This window comes from Jatropha curcas, chromosome 2, assembly GCF_041381405.1.
Source record: "Jatropha curcas cultivar XTBG-Jc1 chromosome 2, XTBG_Jcur_1.0, whole genome shotgun sequence".
Taxonomy (NCBI): domain Eukaryota; kingdom Viridiplantae; phylum Streptophyta; class Magnoliopsida; order Malpighiales; family Euphorbiaceae; genus Jatropha; species Jatropha curcas.
In genome coordinates this window covers 11776327-11797022 of record NC_143152.1, presented here as the reverse complement: position 1 = coordinate 11797022, position 20696 = coordinate 11776327, and the positions used below count along the sequence as shown (strand labels likewise).

Sequence of the window (20696 nt, the reverse complement as noted above, 5' to 3'; positions counted from 1 at the left end):
TATTAGTAGCGGATCCCAACAATAGAGTAGAATGAAAGGACCACATCCCCCAATATCACCTTTAGGGTTTTAGGTAGAAAAGAGATTAAGAAGAGAATTATGCATGAATGCCAGAAAATGTAAACTCAATTTTAAGTTAATAATGTTATCAACAAGTGTGAATAATAGGACAACATCGGAGTCAACTCCTTACAAGAACCCAAAATCAAAAAGCCAGAGATTCTAGGTTTAATCTCTAGTAGAGTCGCTAAATTGAGGATGTAATTTGAGTTTTTGATGATTTGAAAGCTAAAGACGAGCTTGGTTCATTTTATCTTATTAAATTGGTTTTCATTTTTAGACCCATTTATTGATCCTCAGAAAGGCGACCCTTTTGAAAATTGGGTTTTTGTAAAACAGCTCTTACTTTGGTAAGAGATTTTATTTAGAGTTGCCACCCTCTTTAAAGAAAACATCACGAATTGATTATTTCTTTGGAAATAATTAACTCAGTTTTAACCATAGACTGAGTAAGCGAGTTAGGCATGATCTCGAGAAGGTGTTAGATACTCGAACTGCCTGATTAAAAACCGACATTCTTTATTATCCATTCATTCACAATTTTGATAATATTATTAACTTTAACTGAGGTGTAAAATATTTTTCTGCAATTTTTGAAAACATGGCAATCAAGCATATTAATAACCAACCAAAATATATTAACCAAATAAAGAAAGGGAGGGAGGAGAAAAGAATACAACTCACCACCTCATTATACAATCTACCATTTAACCTATTAAAATTTCTCAACCCATTAATTATTACAAATAAGTAATTTGATAGGACCCATTAAGGTCCTTTACATAATGCTCATTAATAAAAATGCAATAAATGAAAGGACCAAACAAGCATATAAAGTCAACAATTAGCAAACACATCAATGCACAACAACAATAGTTCAATAGTTCATACAATCCACAACAACAATCAATAGTTATCAACACAAATTCATTTAAATGTTAGAAGATTAAGCAATCAAATCAAAAGTTAGTGTAATATCCGAATTTTTTTTGAAAACTGAAAGAGTTCATAAAATATTTTTTATTATGAAATATTTTCCTAATTTAATGCGATTTTACGTCTTAAGCATTGACTATTGGGCTATGTCAAATAGTGCATATTAATAATTAGTAATATATTTGATTATTAAGAATACAAATTTATAATGTTGATAACATTTTGCTTATGTTTATATATATATATATATATATATGAATGGTCAAAATAAGAATTTATAAAGACTATTAGAATTATTTAACAATTTCTAATATTCATTGTCAAAGTATAAATCTATAATAATAATTTATCTTTACGTTATATGTAAAATATGTACATACAAGTGATTTAAAGGAATGAAAAGAAGAAATGAAATAAGAGAAAGGAACAAAGAATAAAAAAATAAAAAAATAAAAAAAAAAAAAAAAAGGAAGAAAGAGAAGGCAAACCCTCTCTCGCTCTCGCTCTCTCCCCGACAACCTCTTCTGTTCCGATTTTCGGTCTCCGGCATCCGATTCCGACAGAGGGAGCACATCATATTCAAGAGCTTAACGAGATGAATGATCTGGCAGCTTTGGTTCGCGAGATAAGGGTACAGATCGAGAGGAAACTTGATCTATAGGAATCGGCACCCCTGTGATTCCATTTTCAGGTGAACCATGCCGTTTTTGGCGACTCTAAGCCATGAGACAGGTGCGGCTGGCATCTTCTCCTCCCCTTCTTTTGTTTTACGACTTCAATCTTGAGTGTTGTGCCCTGAATCGAAAAAGCCCCAAAGAGGGGCGGCTGACCGAATGTTTTGGGTCGATTTCTGGCCAAATGAGACACATCCAGCTCAAATCGATAATATATTCAGGCTCACAAAATTTTGAGCGTTTTGGTGTAAACCTCGTGAATTTTTGGCAAAAACGTGACTTCTCGGCCACAGTGCACGGCAGCAGTCCAGTCACCAGCCGGCAAGTCTCCGGCGTTCGGCAAGACCTCAGGAGTACAATCACCCTCTCCTCGTGCTAGTTCTGAATCCGAACTCCGAATCGCAATTGGTATACTTTAAAGTTTAATTTAATAATTTCAGTGTAAATCGTAAATTGAAAATTTATTAGTATCGATTAAAATAACTAAGTTAGTGGTGTGAAATTAATGGAGTAATTAATTTCTAGTGATGAAAAGAAATTAACAGATTATAAATTATCGATTGAAGATGGCAAGAATTTGTAAAATGTGTGAAATTGAAACTAAAGACAATTAGGTGTATCAATGAGTTAATCAAAAACAGAAAGAAATGTTGAAAATGTGGTTTGAGAAATATTGAGAATGGCGGATGGAAAATTCTTGTGAAGTACCCGGAGGATGGACTGTGTTATTATTGTGATATGTGAAATTCAGACAGATCAAATTATAAATAAAATGCTGTCTGATTTTTTGACTAAAAGAAAGGTTTATTCAAGAATTAAATTTATTGTATAAAATAAAAATTGCGTTATTAAGGAAGGAAATAAATTAATGAAAGAGTAAGACACTTAAATAAAATGCAAAATTTGTATTTTTATTTGATTAAATTTAATAAAGTATTTGAAAATGGAATTTTAAGTGATATTTTAAGAAAAAGCAAGGTAAAGAGATCAAGGATTTTTATTGTAAAACCTTGTTACATTTATTTGATAAAATAAATAGACATATGTATGTGTATATATATATATATATATATATATATATATATATATATATATATATATATATACACATACATATGTCTATTTATTTTATCAAATAAATGTAACAAGGTTTTACAATAAAAATCCTTGATCTCTTTACCTTGCTTTTTCTTAAAATATCACTTGATCTCTATTTATTTATTATTTGATAAAATAAATAGACATATGTATGTGTATATATATATATATATATATATATATATATATATATATATATATATATAATTGATTTTAATAAATAAGCTAAGCATTTATTTTAATGGAATTGAAAAAGAAACTATCAAATTTAATTGAGAAATAAAATATAATTTCTTAGATAAAATCAAGCTTAGTCAAATGGTTTGTAAAGTATGATTTCTTAAAGAAAGTAAAGTAGCAAAATGATTTTAATCAATATATTTAAGTAAGCCTAACGAACTATCAAATTTAATTGAGAAATAAAATATTATTTCTTAGATAAAATCAAGTTTAGTCAAATGGTTTGTAAAATATGATTTCTTAAAGAAAGTAAAGTAGCCAAATGATTTTAATCAATATATTTAAGTACACCTAATGAATTCTTTAGTTGTTAAAGAAAATAAATGAATTTAAATATATATATATGTGTGCGTGCGTGCGTGAAGAAATAAGGATTTCGAGTAATAAATGAAATTATAAAGATTTAAATTGGTTAGTCTCTTTAAGAATATAATTTTATGGTATGGATGAAATGAGATATAAATGTAAATTAAAAATAAAAATAATAAGAATTTAAATATCAATAAAGAGCTGGAAACAAAGAATTAAAATGCATTGTGTAATTTGATTATAGGTTGAGATAAACCAAAGAAATGGTTTACGAGTCTATATAGAGAAGAAAGGCTAGGGAGAGCCTTCCAATTCAGGTTAGTACAATACTCATTTGCTTACTTGTCTAAAGTCAAAATGTATTTGATTTCACATTTAATTTCATGAGGTGATTTATGATAAAAAGGGATATATTGAAATAAACGTTTTGAGTTTGAAAGGAATGAAGCATGATTTGATACCTTATGATTTTTAATGATTTATTTAAAAGTTAAATTGAAAATATGAAAAGGAGAATGTTGGCCAATTATTATTTGTAGTATGAAGGGTGGCCATGATCAAATATTTTTAGCAGTGTTTGTGAAAAAGGAAATGTTGTCCACTGTGATATTGATACTATAAAGGAAATGTTGTCCACTGTGATATTGATACTATTCCATGAATGAAATGACTTGAAAGTCTTATCGCTTAATATAGACGTAATTATTACCCCAAATATCACTTCATTTGTTGAAAATGATATTACGATCGATTGAATATGGATATCATTATTGAATGATATATCATTAATATGAAATTTTCCCTCCATGTTGAGGTTGTAGATTGCTCCCTCTCCTGTTGAAATCATATCACAAATTGAGGTAGTAGATAGTAAGTCTAGAAGTGCACATTAAACACTGATGGCCCTTCGGATTGAGTCTATATAAGCTGTTGAGACTAAATTGGATATTGTGAAGTTTCTTAAATGGATGTTTCCTGGAAATTGAATTGATGCTTTTCGATTATTTATTTTTATACAACGCAACTACTTAATTTTCAGTAAAGAATTTCTATTGTTATTGTTAATGTGCCTTCTTCTAAAACTCTTTATTGGGCTTTAAGAGAACTTGATTTTAAAGTAAGAGTATATGAAAAAGTGTTTTCATACAAAACATTATTTATAATTATTGTCAATATTGGAAAAAATGTGAATTTACATATAATTTTATATGTATGCACTACTAAGCAGTTTTGCTTAGCGATAGTGTTTTATGTATTATCGTAGAGAAAGGACAGGAGAAAACAGGAGAGTGAGTCCTGCTAGTTATGGAAGTCCTTTTGTGTGTATCATAGGTAAAGGAGCTACTATTGTAGCTATCATGTATAGTTTCTTTTTGAGATTTTGTATGATGTATAAAAGCACTAACAGAACCGTCATATATGTGAGCAGACATATGTAATCAAATTTATATAACTCTCAACCCAGTATATAGTACAAGCTATATATATATATACATGCCTTTATTATTACTTATTTATGAAAATGAGATCAATCGAGTATGTAACTACATTAATGAGGCTTATGGGTTATGGAATCATTTGCATTGAATGAAGATGCATAAATGTAAAATTCAAAATTTTGTGATGTTTTAATTACCTTTCCTATATATATATATAAATGTATATAATTGAAATGAAAAGAGTTTTTGAACTTGCTTCTAAGTAATGTATTTCTTAAATAGATTTATAAATAAAGATGTGTTTTCATAATTGTTTTATTTAAGTCCCTTATAGTATGTTTATTGAGTTCTTATAATAAATAAGTGTCTAATAGGCATATGACGAGCGACATGCCATATCTTACAGTGGGGTAAGGTGTGACAGTTAGAATGATTAGAACTACAATAAATAAAAGGCATGAACGTAAAATGCTTGAAAAGTAAATGACTGGAATTTAAAGAACAAGAAAGTAAATAACAGAATGATAAAATAGTGTTTCCTTGATTCAGAATGGGATTTCAATTCAAAAATTTGTTGTTCATCATGAATGATGAATAACTATGACTATCACAACCCATTTCTCATTTTATTTGTTTATCCGGGCTAGAAATGATTTTTATTCGCAGTCTAAGCAAAGATGCTTAGTACTTAACTTGATTGGACTTTGGAATCAAAACTGAGTTATTGATTTATTGTCGATGAGATTCTGAAATGAAGGTCTGTGCATCACTACTAGGGGCGTGTGCCACATGTAGTGGCGTGTGGACCTTGCCCTTATCAGAATCCAAAAAATGAAGCCTTAGAGTGTCTGACTGTGAGGAAGTGGCTTGAGCCACACGTAGTGGCTTGCGCCACTTCTGCACAGATAGACTCTTTTTGGTTAATCACAAGTTTTCCTCACAACCAGACTTAAGAAAGGTGATTTAGATCACCAAAGAAAAGAAAAAAGATGGAGAAGAAGGTTTAGACTCTCAATTTACCTTATTTTGAAAAAAAAAAAAACTCAAGATTGGATTGAAATTAGCAATGAGTACATAATCATCTTGCTCTTTGAACAATGATTCGACATTTAGTTGATTGATTAGTGTTTAGAGAAGGATTGATTGCAAACCACTGTAGTTTTGATAGAAATCTATTCTCTCTTAAAATAAATCTATAAACTTGTTATAGATTTAGATTTAGAGGTTTGAAAAATAAAAATGCAAGTGTTTTGTTAGGCAACCAGATGTCCTCCCCCATTTGCCTAGACCTTTGGTCTATTTATAAGCAAATCAGTGGCTAGGTAGCCCTAGTTTTGGGGCCCATGTGGCATGGGCCACTGATGGCCTCGAAACAGGCCGGGCTCAATTTTTGCGAAAACAACCCGGGCAGCATGTAAAATAAGAAAGTGCACTGGGGTGCATTATGGGCTCACCTGAGACGCTCCTCGAGCCCTGTTTCGATGCGGAACCACTAGAAAACTGAAAAGTGAAAATAGTCCAACAGGTCACATTTTTTAAACTCAGATCATTGGTTTGAGAATCAAGTTCATTAGATATCTAAAACTCATTATTACAAAAAAAGGTTATCATCACTGAGTCCTTTTATGGTAAAAATTGAGCGTATATACTTTGCCTTCAATTTAATGATATTTTGCTTTTTAAGCAAACTTTCATTAAGTGTAAAGGAGAGACGCAAGTAAGAAATACTTACTTGGTGGTTGTTGTGATTTGCTTTGTCTTGGTGAGACAAGGCAGGCATCACTTTGGACTGGATTCCGTTCTTTGAACGACTTGACCCACTGCTTGTGGCGTGAGCCACACGTAGTGGCTTACGCCACTTCCACACAGACAGACCCATTTTGATTTATCACAGGTTTTTCTTCACAACCAGGCTTAAAAAAGATGATTTAGATTACCAAAGAAAAGAAAAAAGATTGAAAATAAGGTTTAAACTCTCAGTTTACCTTGTTTTGAAGAAAAACTTAAGATTGGATTGAAATTGACAATGAATAACACAATGATCTTGCTCTTTGAACAATGATTCGAGGTTTAGTTAATCGATTGGTGTTTAGAGAAGGATTGATTGCAAAACCCACAATAGTTTTGATAGAAATATATTCTCTCTTAAAATAAATCTATAAAACTTATTACAGATTTAGATTTAGAGGTTTGAGAAATAAAAATGTAAGAATTTTATTAGGCAACCAATTCTCCTCCCCATTTGCCTAGACCCTTGATTTATTTATAGGCAAATGAGTGGCTTGGTGGCCCTAGTTTTGGCATCTATGTGGCATGGGCCACTGCTGGACTCCAAAATGGGCGAGCCCAATTTTTGCAAAATCAGTCCCGACAGCACACAAAATGAGACAGTGCACCGTGATGCTTTATGGGCGCACCCGAGACACTTCTCAAGCCCTATTTTGATACGGAACCATTGAAAATCCGAAAACGTAAAAATGGTCCAATGGGTCCTATTTGTTAAACTCGAATTATTGGTCCGAGAATCCAGTTCATCGGATATCTAAAATTCATTTTATCACAAAAAAGTTATCATCACGAGTCCTTTTGGGGCAAAAATTGAGCGTCTACACATGTTTTCTTGTGGCGTTGAGAGGTGGAGAGCTGTCCGACGTTGCTTTCCTCATACATGTATATAACAAGTTCTATTATTGTGTTATTTTGCTATTAATTTATTTTCTAAAATAAAAAAGAGGAAGAGATGATATTTGGTATAATTTATTTATTAATTAAAGATTTTTTTGTCTTTTTCTCAAGTATTTAACGGAAAAGTCACAAAATATGGACGGAATGACCAAATAATCTCGCGAAAATAAAAATCAAGAATAATTAATGTTTTTTTCAATATGCAAGGATACACAAGTTAATTTCAATATTTTTTAGGGACAATATCGTATTTTTCCTAATAAATATTTGGACAAAACTGTAGTAAAAGTAGCATTACCAAACTGTATAGATATTATTATATTTTTTTATATAATTATGTGTATATGATAATTTAATAAAATATTCATAATATTATGTATAAAGTTGAAGTATTACGAATGAAGTCAGTAAATGTGAATTATCTATATCAACTTTTATTATGTAATATTATATTCTCTTATATAATAACACAATTTTACTATTACGTTTATAAATGTTCATGATAATTAATAGGCTCATAGGGCCGGGTTACTTGGTATGGATTAGGATTTTAATTTATGAAAAATAGTAACCTACGGGCCCAACATTTGAAAATTTTGATATTATTCAAATTCGGACCCGACCCATGAACAGGCTGCTCCTACTTTCTCGCCCATCTTTTTTTTTAAGTCTCAGCGTCAAAAACCACCCTTTCCCATTGCCGCTTAATAGCGTTTAAAAACAAATCCTTCGCGCCAAGTCCACAAATCAGATAATGGAAGATCTGAGAAGATCGTCTTTGAAGTTTTTCTCCGATCAACAACTCTGCTACGCCGATATCCTCTCTCCATCTGAGGTAAACGTCACGATTATTATTTTCGGCCTCTCTCTCTCTCTATTCAAAACTGTTTGAATCAGTAATTTGTTTTCCCCCTTTTGAAAAAAAAAAAAAACCAGGTTCGAGCTAGGATAGAAGTTGCAGTGCTGAATTTTCTCAGGATCTTAACTTCTCCTCATCCTGCAATCTCTGATCTTCCTCTGGTACCATTTACAATTCGGTTATTGAAGATTAAACGAGCTTTTTTCTGATTCTAATTTATGAAATGAAACAGATAAAAAGGAAGTCAAGTAACAGCAGAGTAAGTCGAGGTTTGATGACTGATCTTTCATGTATTTTTCTCTCTCACTCGTTCTGCACAAGGTCTTTAAGGAGAGCCAATGCAGCTAAAGCATTTGTTAGAGGTAATTATCAAAATCACCAGATTTTTCTTTTTGAACTGATTTTTCTTTTTCTAATTAATGGCATTTTTAAAAAAACATTTAGTATGGAAGGTGATGGAGATGTGCTTTCAGATTTTGATTCAAGAAAAGAGAGTTACTCAGAGAGAGCTCTTTTACAAATTGCTTTGTGTTTCACCTGATTATTTCTCATCTCAGTTGCAGGTTAATAGGACAATCCAAGGTCCTCTTTCTTGTCTCCTAGATTGTTCTTTCTCAATTTTTTAGAATAGTCATAATTATATTATACTGTATATGCCACAGATGTTGTAGGATTGCTTAGGTGCAGCCGTTACAGTCTTGGAATCATGGCATCTAGCAGAGGAATTGTTTCTGGGCGCTTGTTGCTGCAGGTGGAGGCACCTAATTTTGTCTTCGCCATTCTGCTTTTAGCTAATTTCATCAAAATGTTATGGAAGCCATAGCTGCATGTTTTTGTTTTTGTTTACTTATTAAATATCTTATAGGAGCCAAACCAAGAGGTTGTGGATTGTACTGAATGTGGATCTTCCGGGTATGCCATTTCTGGTGACTTGAATTTGTTAGACAAATTGGTTATGAGAACTGATGCGCGGTACATCATTGTAGTAGAGAAGGTATTAAACTTGTCGCAGTTTTTCAATGATCAAGCATAAGATGGAATACCAGTTTTTAAATTATAGCAATCTTAATTCTTGTGTTTTGCAGCATGCAATCTTCCAGCGGTTGGCTGAGGATCGCATCTTCAATCAGATTCCAAGCATTCTCATTACAGCTAAAGGTTACCCTGATATTGCCACAAGGTATCTCTATGTCTCTATCTCATGAGCACTTGACAATATTTGAAACAGCAAAGAAAAAGCTAGTATGACCTATTAGTTTTAGTTTGCTTCGTTTGATGTTTAAATTGCTATATGTATAGGTTTCTTCTTCACCGAATCAGTCGCTTGTTCCCTGAACTGCCCATTTTTGCAGTGGTTGACTGGTACTGATGATGACCTTCATCTCTTTTTAATTGCTCTACTTTTATACAACAGATTGTCAATTTTAGAGAGAATTTCTTGAAATATTTTACAGGAACCCAGCAGGGTTAGCTATAGTATGCACCTTCAAGTTTGGAAGCATAGGGATGGGTTTGGAGGCATACAGATATGGTGCTTTTTGGCTACTGTGATTCAAAATTTTAACCTTTCTTTCCCTGTTTAGGAGGCTAGGACTTCTCATTTATGCTAAAACTGCTTCTTCCTCTCAGCATGTAAGGTTAAGTGGCTGGGACTTCGAAGGGATGATCTAGCGTTAATGCCTGAAGAAGCTCTAGTCCCATTGAAGGCTCGGGATCTGCAGATTGCTAAAAGCTTGATGTCGTCGGAAATTTTACCGGTACAATTTTACTTATATCTTTATCATCTTACATCTAATTTTGTTTGGATTGCCAAAAAAGAAAGGAACATCTTAACATGTCCGTCTGTTTCTTGACAGGAGAACTACAGAGAAGAAGTAGCATTAATGGTTGAAAGTGGAAAAAGAGCAGAAATTGAGGCTCTATTCTTCCACGGATATGATTATTTGGGAAAGTACATTGCTAAGAAAATTGTGCAAGCCAACTACATCTAAGACCAATATAAGAAAAAGCACCCAGCAGCCCTTTCGATCCAGTTCCATGTGCATTGAGTTATTAAATTAAATAAAAAAAATTCAAAGGATAATTTTAAAAAAAAAAACTAAAAGATGCAAAAGAAATTAAAATAATAACCATTATTATTTTTTTTATTATTATTATTAAGATATCCTGAGACTAACTTTCTTCAATCTATGGCATACAACCTAGGGCGATAATAACCTCCATTCATTAACATATTACAAATCTGAATTGCTTCAACGTACCATAAACAAGAATCGGATAAAGCAGTGTTATCTTCAAACTCATCATCATCCATTGTCCATCCTGATCTTCACACAGTAGAGAAAGAACCCAATGCCTTTTTCTTACAAATAAGTCCAGCCTTCGTTTTTAATCCTTCTTCCCAAATCCAGTCTAACATTATAAGTTTTCACCCAAAAATATGGAAAAATGGTTTTCACGTTCTTTCTACATTCGGTAATAACCAAACTTAAATTTGATCTTTTAAATTTATTAGAAAGTAGATTTAAACCCATTTTTCTCCATTCACCGCCATAGCATACCAGTATTACATCATATACATAATTAGCTTCTACATGTCCTTTATCTGTAGCGTTTTTCAGCAACTCAAGACCAGAATCTGCAGGTTTCAATTTCCCAAAATAATCAATCGTGGCTTGTCTAAACAATGCTTCTGGGTTTCCAATTTTCTTGCACTTACCTAAAAAAGATAGACACCAATCTTCCAATGAGAGACACATACTTGTAGAAGTAATCTTCTGTTGATGCTTCCAGGAATTTTTTGGAACTTATTTTTGCATTGACGAGATCAATCAATGATGCAGAGGCTACCTGAAGAAGAATTTCAGTAAGTATTTCTTTCGGAATATACTTTAATCTGTAATAATCGATCTTTCTTCTCCGTTTGGTTCTAGTTCTCTCTTCTTCTTCTTCAAAACATCCATTGGTCTAAATAGAAAAACAGAACTGGAGTCAGACAATGTTTGGAGCTATTTAAGTTCCATGAATATATAGGGTTATGTTGTTTTCCATCTCCATTAAGGATTTGTTTTGCCTAGTCCTGGTCCTGCAAGGATTCGCAGAATTAATTAAAAATCTAATAATAATAATAATAATAATAATGTAAAACTAATAAACAACGTAGCTAAAATCCATACATTATACTTTTCACTAAAAACTATTAATGCTAATTCTATATACTTAATTCTATTTTATATAATAAAGTGGTCTTAAAATAAAGTTTAATTCATCCCGTAAATCTAATTTTATATAAATCAAATTGTAGAAAAATAAAAAATATAGAAATTTAAAAAAAAAATTATTTTAAAAATAAATTAAAAATTAAAAATTTTCAAAGGCTTAATTATGTGTATATGTAAATTTTAAAATAAATTTCTGAAAATTCCTATCAAATTGTAAAAAATTAATAAAAATTGAAAAGTCAGTCCCAATCAAAATATTTTAAATTACAATCAAATATTTTATCTTTTTTAATATTTTTTCCTTATCCTTGTCTCTCTCCTAATCAAAATATTTAAACTTACAATTAAATATTATAAATATTTTTTGAAGATAAAATTTATTAATTGACTATGATTAGGTTATTTATAATATTTTAAATTTCACTAATGATACTATTGAAAATCTCATTATTTTTTCCCCTATATCTATATTTATATATAGTATAAATTATAAATTAAGAATGATTATAATTCTTCTCTTATATTCTCTAGATATTTACAATGTTAAAGCTTGATTTTACGTGTAACAACTTTAAATTAAAATTTGTCTCTATCTAAATAATATTCATATTAAATCAAATAATATTATATTTAAACTAATTTTAATATGATAGGACAACATTGAAAGTAAAGTATATTTAATGAAATAATTATAGATGATAAAATGAAAAATTATTATTGTTTATAAGATTAAACTTCAAATTTTTGAAAATGATAAAATTAGACTTCAATTAACATCTACGATTTCTTACAAGATTTTCGAGTTCCATTCATTCTTACACGATCAAAAAAGGAATAACATAATAAATAAACACACGTATAATTACATTGAAAGTAAACATATGACTTGTATCATAGGCCTCAATTTGCGGTATACTTATAACTTTTGGATGCCTCTAATCCACATTTTTGAAGCTCGCCAGAAAAACTATCATTGGCATTTTATTGGACGAAATTGATATAAAAAATATCTCCTCTTAAATTCTAATAATAACCTAATCAATAAAAAAAATAAAAATAGAAGCTAAACTGACCCACAGATGAGCTGGTTACAGTTATATGGGTAGAGGGACTGATGGTCAATTCCAGTTTCGTTCCATCCCCGTTTTCATGTTCTAGAAGCAACTACAAGTTGCAAATCCCAGACTTTATTCTAATTTGAGCATGGTTCAATCTAATTCACACTCTACTCCTTTCTATTTCAAAATCAAATAGTTTGATGCTTTAGATTTATAAAATTAACTCTCAATCCTTTAAGTAAATTTTTCAATTTTGATCGGCATAAAACCCGAGAACATACAAAAAAGGAAATTCAAAAATATATATAACACTAAAATAGTAATAATAATCAAACAAAGCCTTAAATAAAATTTACTTTTTTTATCAAACCTGAAGATGAGAAAATGTTTGTTTCTCAAACTCCGCCGCAGCAAAGTCCTCTCAAAGGATTTTTAAGATTGCATGCAAAATAAAATATATTAATTAATTTAATTGGTTAATAATAATCACCTTTTTTGCTTAGTTCATAGAAAAATATATGTGAGGATCAAGTTATACTTGTATCTCAATTCAGGGGGAAAAAAAAGAAAAAGAACTTACATAAACTCTGCCTTTTCTCTATGCATTTTCAAAGAGAAGTGATGAACCTGCCTTCTTCATTTGACCCACACATATTGTCTAGTTCAAACTCCAAAATCAATCACCAGCTCCAATCAAAACCCAAAATCAACTCTTCGGCCTCTGATTCTATAATATAATAATCAAAAATTAAAAAATAAAAAAGGAAACACATTATTAAAATCCAAAATAAGAACCCATTATCTGAAGAAGGAAAAGCAGCACTGCAACAACGCTGGAAGTAGTGCTGGAGTTTTAGCCGCAATCACCTGAAATAACACTGCAAGATGTATAAGAAATATTTTAAAAAAAAATTGACAAAAATACATAAATTCGTTGGGCAAGTTTCAATTTTATTGGTAACGGATGCATGCAAACCGTCCAAGGAAAGAATTTAATTTTTGGTTGGCACAATAAACACAAAAAAGTTGCAAACCAAAATAAAAGTGAAGTGTTATTAAAGATCAACCTGGCTTCGTTCTCTTTACTTCAAAACATCCGATTAATTAGAGATTAGAAATTTTTTGAATAATAATTATTTGTAAGTATATACTGGTTAAATCTATCTTGATATTGAGAGAGTGTCAAGTCAGATTTGTAAATAGCCAGATTTGTAAATATATTTTTTACTTCAGAATTATATAAATTATATAAATATATAGATAGATAGATATTAATAATGTTTAAATAAAATATCCAATCAAATTATAGAAAAATAGATAAAATATTTCAAAATTCCATAAAAAAATAAAAATAGAATAATGAACAAAGAGAACGCAGTAAACTTTCTATTTATTTCAGCTTTTATATAAATTAGTGTTTTTTGTGACGTGCGTTGCACGTTATTATTCGGTATAACTCGTTTTTTATATTAATTAATTTATTCTTATACAGTATTAAATATGATTAAAATTTTTTTCTTCTATTCTCTAGATATTTATATAATGTTAAGATATGATTTTATGTATAACAACATTAAATTAAAATTTAACTCTATTTAAATAATATTCATATTATAAGGAAATAATATTTTTCTTAAACTAATTTTAATATGATAGGACAACATTAAAAGCCAAGTATAGTTTCAAATGTCACATTAGCATATATATGTATTAAAAAATAAATTTAGTAAAGATAAAACTTAAAATTTTGAAATGCTTAATTGTCTATAATATTTATTTAAAAAATAATTTTTTTTATTTATTAGGAGGCCTGATAGGCCGAAATAACATTGCAGGTTATATAACAAGAAATAACCCTCCTCTAGATTCACCAAATTAGTAAGAATATTTGTGGTTGAGAGGAATCGAACTCGAGCTCTCTCATTTCTCACGTAAGTGAGAAGACAATCAGACCATATATGATTGGCTTAAAAAATAATTTTTATAAATATATCCAATCAACTAAGAAAATGTAATTTTCTAATTGACTATGATTAAGGTTATTTTAAGATATCCTAAACTTCATCAAGGCACTGTTGGAAATCTCATTATTCCTTTATATTCCCACATTTATATATAGTACTAGTGCTAGAACCAGCGCTACAAACACGACACGTTTAACCTGTAACATCCCTTCCCGGTCCACCCGTTAACCCGAATGAACCGAACCGAGACGCTACAAACTGGTTGACTTTATGGCCTGTCATGCTGATATCATAATGGATACTGACTATTATATCATGCTGATGCTATTTACAGTATTAATGTAATTAATATTTACAAGACATTATACTAGTTTGCAAAATGAAATGGGCCCAACTGTGTGCCCTGTACATGCCATGATAAGGATATACAGAATCAAAATATCAAAATGAGTAGCTACCCTGAAGACTGGGTCTTCCAAAGATGAACTGCAGCAGTTGTAAGCTGACTCTCTACGATCCAGTCCCAAAACCTACGAGTTAAACAAGTAACTCGCTGAGCAAATAAAGCTCAGTGGATATCTCAACATATAAAGAAACAATTAAGCACATACATATGTAGAAAGAACCATGTAAACACATATGGATACTTAAACATGTAAACACATATGGCACAGATAAGCACACATATCATGATACTTTCACTCTACCTTGATGATCTTTCTTGCTGTTTATTATACTGTATGATTCATGCAATGTTAAGTCAAGATATTTGCATGGCTCCATAAGGTTATAGTGAAACTAAAGTGATAAGAAAAATTGTATGAAACTGGATGAATATTGTATGACTTGGCTGCTATGGCCCATATATAATCATATCCACTCAACGGCCTATAGCCGGAGTACCAAATTGTATGGGGTGCAGATCTGCTATCCTATGTTGCGACATAGCCTTATCTACGTGGTTTCTACCTAACCTCAATGGAGCATAATATCGGTATGTCAATAGTATAAAACAAAAGCATATTAACATTTTCATAACTTCATGAACCATATTATTTACCTTGTTTCACATCATTTGCATGCTTGCATATTGTTTTGATACATGTTCTCATGTTGTCTTTTTGTTTTAAAATGATTGGAGGCATACAAGTTGAGCAAAGGAATACAATTGCATAGAAAATGAAGTCCAAAAGAGCATAAAAACACAAGTCGCGAGCGCGCCATGAAAAGTCGCGAGCGCGAGAAGCACACATGAGAGTCAGTGAGTTTACAGGCCAAATTCGCGAGCGCGCAATGAAATTCGTGAGCGCGAGAAGTGTAAAATGAGAGTCAGAGAGTTTACAGGCACAATTCGCAAGTGCGCAATGAAATTCGCGAGCCTGCTCGTGTTTTCCAGCCTGCGCAGTCTGTACTCTTTTGGTCATATCTCTCAATCTATAACTCCGATTTGGGTGATTCAAAAACCCATGGAAAGCTAACACATAGAGGAACAAATAACTCTTCTATGCTACTTCCTAATTCCATTGTTAAGTATGGTCAAAATCAAGGGGAAGTTACTGGTAAATTTTCCAGCAAAACCTATTTCAGCATAAACTTACTATCTACTTCATTTATTCAGTTCATCCCATGCTTTCTCACCATTTCCAGTCCTCTCACTCAACATTAAGCAACATATTGTCTCATTAGCAACACACCACACAAGTTCTCATGCAAAGAAAATGGTAAATGACAAGAGATATGAAACCTTCACTCCAAAAAGCTTGAGCTCTTCTTAGCTTCCTTTTTCTGCTACCTTTGAGCTCACTTCTCCTATACATAAGAATTCTTATGAATTATCTACAATATAACTCAATTAGAGGTTGAATAACATAGAGCTTCAAGAAATTCTACTTACTTGGAGAAAATTGAGGTTGCCTTAATGCTTAACTACCATGAAAATGGATGGAGAAAGGAAGGGAAAGGAAGGAGATGAAGAAGATGAAGATAAAGATGAAAATGGGAAAGTGAAATGGTAATCACGGGTAGGCCATCAAAATATCAATGCATTTTATGTGAAACTTACCAAATGGTACCTCAATTGTCAACAGGTTACAACTTAATACCCAAGCTTTATATTTTGATGCAAGCAAGTCCTAAACTTTGATCTTTTTACTTCGTGCAAATAAATCCACTTCTAATCCCATTCTACCCCAACCGGGTTTGGTTCAGCCCGACTCAACTCACCTCTATGAAATGACTCGACTCAGTAGGATGTCACATAACCCGCTTAATATCATAAACAGGTTAAGTGGGTCGTGTTGACTCATATACAACTCGTGTAATCTACTTAATATCATAAATATGTTAAGTGAATATACTGACCTATACACGACTCATTTAACCTACTTATAGTATTATTAACTTTTAACCTATTTAACTCCAATCATATTTAAAAATAAATTTTCACACGTAAAATGCATAAATTCTTCAAGATTTATAATTAAAATAAAAAAGCAATTCAACAATAAAATTTAAATAGGTTTTAGTTGGAGTATTTATAACTAACACTAAAATTACTTCTTTATTCTCAAATAAACGGGTCACTCGTTTAACCCGTGAAGTTAACCCGCGACACAACATGTTTATATTTGTGTCATAAATGAGTCAGTGACTCATTTATGAATTGAACTCATTTGACCTCAATCCTTACTCATTTATTTCGCGTATTAGGTGAATTGTGTTCGCATGTCGTGACCCATTTTGACACCTCTAGTATGATTTGCATAAAAAAATGCACACATACTATTAATGACAGCTCTAGTATGAACTCAAGCAAAAAATGCACACACACATTGTGAATACTATTAACTATTGAAATAAGAAATTTAGTATTTTTATTTTATGTTTATTATAAATGATTGTTTATTTATTTGAAATATTAACGAATCTGTAATGTGTCATAAGCGTGTGGATGTCCTACATTTTTAAAAAATTATTGTATCTTGTACGTTCTTGTATCTTGTGTCACGCCCGACTCTAATCACCAGAGGAATTGTCCGCTTTGGATCAAGCCAAATCCCCCATACAAGATTGGCAAGACCCACACTGTTTTGTCCCGCAGGTGAAATGAGAAACTTCCCAGGAGGTCACCCATCCTAGGATTTCCGTTAAGCGAGCACGCTTAACCCTGGAGTTCTTCCAACTCTCCAGCCATGCCACCAAAAGGCGCCTCTTATGATTAGTTTCCCCCTTTTCGATATATGATTCGATTCATTCCTATGTCCCACATTCCACTATCTTAGCTAGCCTGCCACCCTAGAAGCTAGCCAGGAGCTTCGCTCTACCCGGCCTCTTAGGATAGCTTTGCTAAGTCGGGATGTCACATCTCGTGTCCTGTGTTTGTGCAACCTAGCTCTTGGGTATATGAGACTACTCCATACACCAAGCTAATCAACTAAGATTTTTTTATTACCAATAAAAAAGAAGTGTTTTTTTAACTTGCTTTTATGTCATTGAAATAAGAAATTTAGGGTTTTTTTATTTTATGTTTATTATAAATGATTATTTATTTATTTGAAATGTTAATGCAGTACTTATTTAGTATAGTGTGTTTTAAGCAAGTAAATATCCTACCTTTTTTAAAAATTATCGTATCCCGTACGTTCTGTATCTCGTGTCCCGTTTAAGTGGCAAACTGTGTTACTTACACATGGCTTCCATATAAAGCAAACTACCATGCTTTTATATATTATATAGATGATAGATATAGATTTTTCAACAGTGATATTAATTTTGAGAATTTAACTAATTATATTGAAATAAGAAATTAAGTATTTTTTATTTTATGTTTATTATTTATTATAAATGATCGTTTATTTATTATCATATCTCGTATGTTTCCGTATCTTGTAACATCCCTTCCCGGTCCACCCGTAAACCCGAATGAACCGAACCGAGACGCTACAAACTGGTTGACTGTATGGCCTGACATGCTGAAATTATAATGTATATTGAATATAATATCATGCTGATGTTGTTTACAATAAGAATGTAATTTATATTTACAAAACATGATACTAGTTTATAAAATGAAATGGGCCCAACTGAGTGCCCTGTACATGCCATAAAAAGGGTAGACAAAGATACATATTAAAATGAGTAGCTACCCTGAAGACTGAGTCTTCTACAGATGAACTGCAGTAGATGTAAGCCGACTCTCTATGGTCCAATCTCAAAACCTGCGAGTTAAACAGGTAACTCGCTGAGCAAATAATGCTCAGTGGATATCTCAACAATTAAAGAAACAATTTAGCACATACATGTATAGAAAGAACCATGTAAACACATATGGCACATATAAGCACACACATCATGATACTTTCATGATACCTTAATTATCTTTTGTACTGTTTGTAATAATGTATGATTCATGGAATGTTATGTCAAGATATCTGTATGGCTCCATAAGGTTATAGTGAAACCGAAGTGATAAGAAAAACTGTATGAAACTGGATGAATACTGTATGCTTGGCTGCTATGGCCCATATATAATCATATCCACTCAACGGCCTGTAGCCGGAGTATCAAACTGTATGGGGTGCAGATCTGCTATCCTATGTCGCGACATAGCCTTATCTACATGGTTTCTACCTAACCTCAATGGAGCATAATGTTGGTATGTCAATAATATAACACAACATCACATTAATAGTTCATAACTTCATAATTCATAATGTATATTTGATTTCACATCATTTGCATGCTTGCATGTTGTTTTGATACATGTTCTAATGTTGCATTTGATGTTAAAATGATTGGAGGCATATAAGTGAAGCAAAGGAATACAATTGCATTGAAAAAGAAGTCCAAAAATGCATGAAAACACAAGTCGCGAGCGCGTACTTCAAAGTCGCGAGCGCGTAGAATGCAAAATGAGAGACAGTGAGTTATCGGGCACAAGTCGCGACCGCGTACTTGAAAGTCGCGAGCGCAAGAAGTGCCAAATGAGAGACAGTGAGTTCCCAGGCCAAATTCGCGAGCGCGCGATGAAGGTCGCGAGCGCTTACAGGCCAAAGGCCAAGTACGCGAGCGCGCACTTCACAGTCGCGAGCGCGAGATGTGCCAAATGAAAGTCAGAGAGTTTGCGAGCACAAGTCGCGAGCGCGTACTTCAAAGTCGCGAGCACGAGATGTGCCAAATAAGAGTCAGAGAGTTTCAGGTGAAAGTCGCGAGCGCGTAGTTCAAATTCGCGAGCGCGAGAAGGCAACGCGAACTCGTCATGCAATTCGCGCGCGCTTCCAGCCTGCACTATCTGTACTCTTTTGGTCATATCTCTCAATATACAACTCCAATTTGGATGATTCAAAAACCCATGTAAACCTAACACATAGAGGAACAAATAACTCTTCTATGACACTTCCTAATTCCATCATTAAATGGGGTCAAAATCAAGATGAAGTTACTGATAAAATTTCCAGCAAAACCTGTTTCAACATAACTCACTATTTACTTCATTTATTCAATACTTCCCCTGTTTTCCCCTGTTTTCTCACCATTACCAGTCCTCCCACTCAACATAAAGCAAGATTGTCTCAATAGCAACACACCACACAAATCTCATACAAAGAAAATGAAAAATAACAAGAGATATCAAACCTTTACTCCAAAAGCTTGAGCTCCTCTTTAACTTCTTTTCTCTACCCTCTTAGAACTCCCTTCACCTATAAATAAGAATTCTTATGAATTCTAATATAACAGCACCAAATGATTCAACTATGAACTTCAAGAAGGTTTACTTACTTGGATAGAAGAAAAGTTGAAGTTAAGGCTTAACTACCATGAAAATTGAAAGTAAGGTGGAAGAGGAAAGGAAGAAGATGAAGATAAACATGAAAATGGGAAAGTGAAAATGAGTATTACGGGTAGGCCATCAAAAATCAAAGGATTTTATGGAAAACTTCCTAAATGGTACCTCAATTGTAAACAGGCTACAACTTAATACCCAAGCTCAATCTTTTAATGCAAATCAATCCTCACCCATGTGCTTTATCTTTTTCTCTCAATCAATTAAGTCCACTTATAATCTCATTCTACCCCAACCGGGTTTGGTTCAACTCGACTCAACTCGACTACTCAACTCTATGCTAAGACTCGACTCGGGGTAGGATGTCACAT

General features: G+C 32.2%; 2 protein-coding genes across 3 annotated transcripts in view; one reads left to right on the top strand and one right to left on the bottom strand.

The window, feature by feature from the left end:
* Positions 1 to 8035: 8035 nt before the first annotated feature.
* On the top strand, positions 8036 to 10332 carry SPO11-2 (sporulation 11-2). Of its 2 annotated transcripts, XM_089718202.1 has the most exons (11): positions 8036 to 8276; positions 8378 to 8461; positions 8533 to 8662; positions 8745 to 8882; positions 8963 to 9051; positions 9166 to 9294; positions 9386 to 9480; positions 9600 to 9662; positions 9755 to 9831; positions 9930 to 10057; positions 10157 to 10332. In XM_089718202.1, exons 1-11 carry the CDS (start codon positions 8196 to 8198, stop codon positions 10289 to 10291), a joined length of 1149 nt encoding a protein of 382 aa, XP_089574328.1. In that variant the 5' UTR covers positions 8036 to 8195; the 3' UTR covers positions 10292 to 10332. The 2 variants fall into 2 exon arrangements, with proteins under 2 accessions (XP_089574328.1, XP_089574329.1); XM_089718203.1 differs by lacking the exon at positions 8745 to 8882 and having other exon boundaries at positions 8039 to 8276.
* A 16-nt stretch (positions 10333 to 10348) lies between these two features.
* LOC149498247 (putative F-box protein At1g67623) overlaps positions 10349 to 20696 on the bottom strand; it is a 28457-nt gene continuing 18109 nt past the window's right edge. Inside the window, 2 exon segments of the mRNA XM_089717268.1 lie at positions 10349 to 11045; positions 11047 to 11267. Of these exon segments, the coding sequence (XP_089573394.1) occupies positions 10664 to 11045; positions 11047 to 11267 (603 nt within the window). The 3' untranslated portion in view covers positions 10349 to 10663.

Coding starts and splice junctions, on each gene's coding strand:
- SPO11-2 (XM_089718202.1), top strand. CDS start 8,196: ATGGAAGATCTGAGAAGATCGTCTTTGAAGTTTTTCTCCGATCAACAA. Junction 8,883..8,962: donor GGTTAATAGGACAATCCAAG/GTCCTCTTTCTT, acceptor TATATGCCACAG/ATGTTGTAGGATTGCTTAGG. Junction 10,058..10,156: donor TGTCGTCGGAAATTTTACCG/GTACAATTTTAC, acceptor GTTTCTTGACAG/GAGAACTACAGAGAAGAAGT.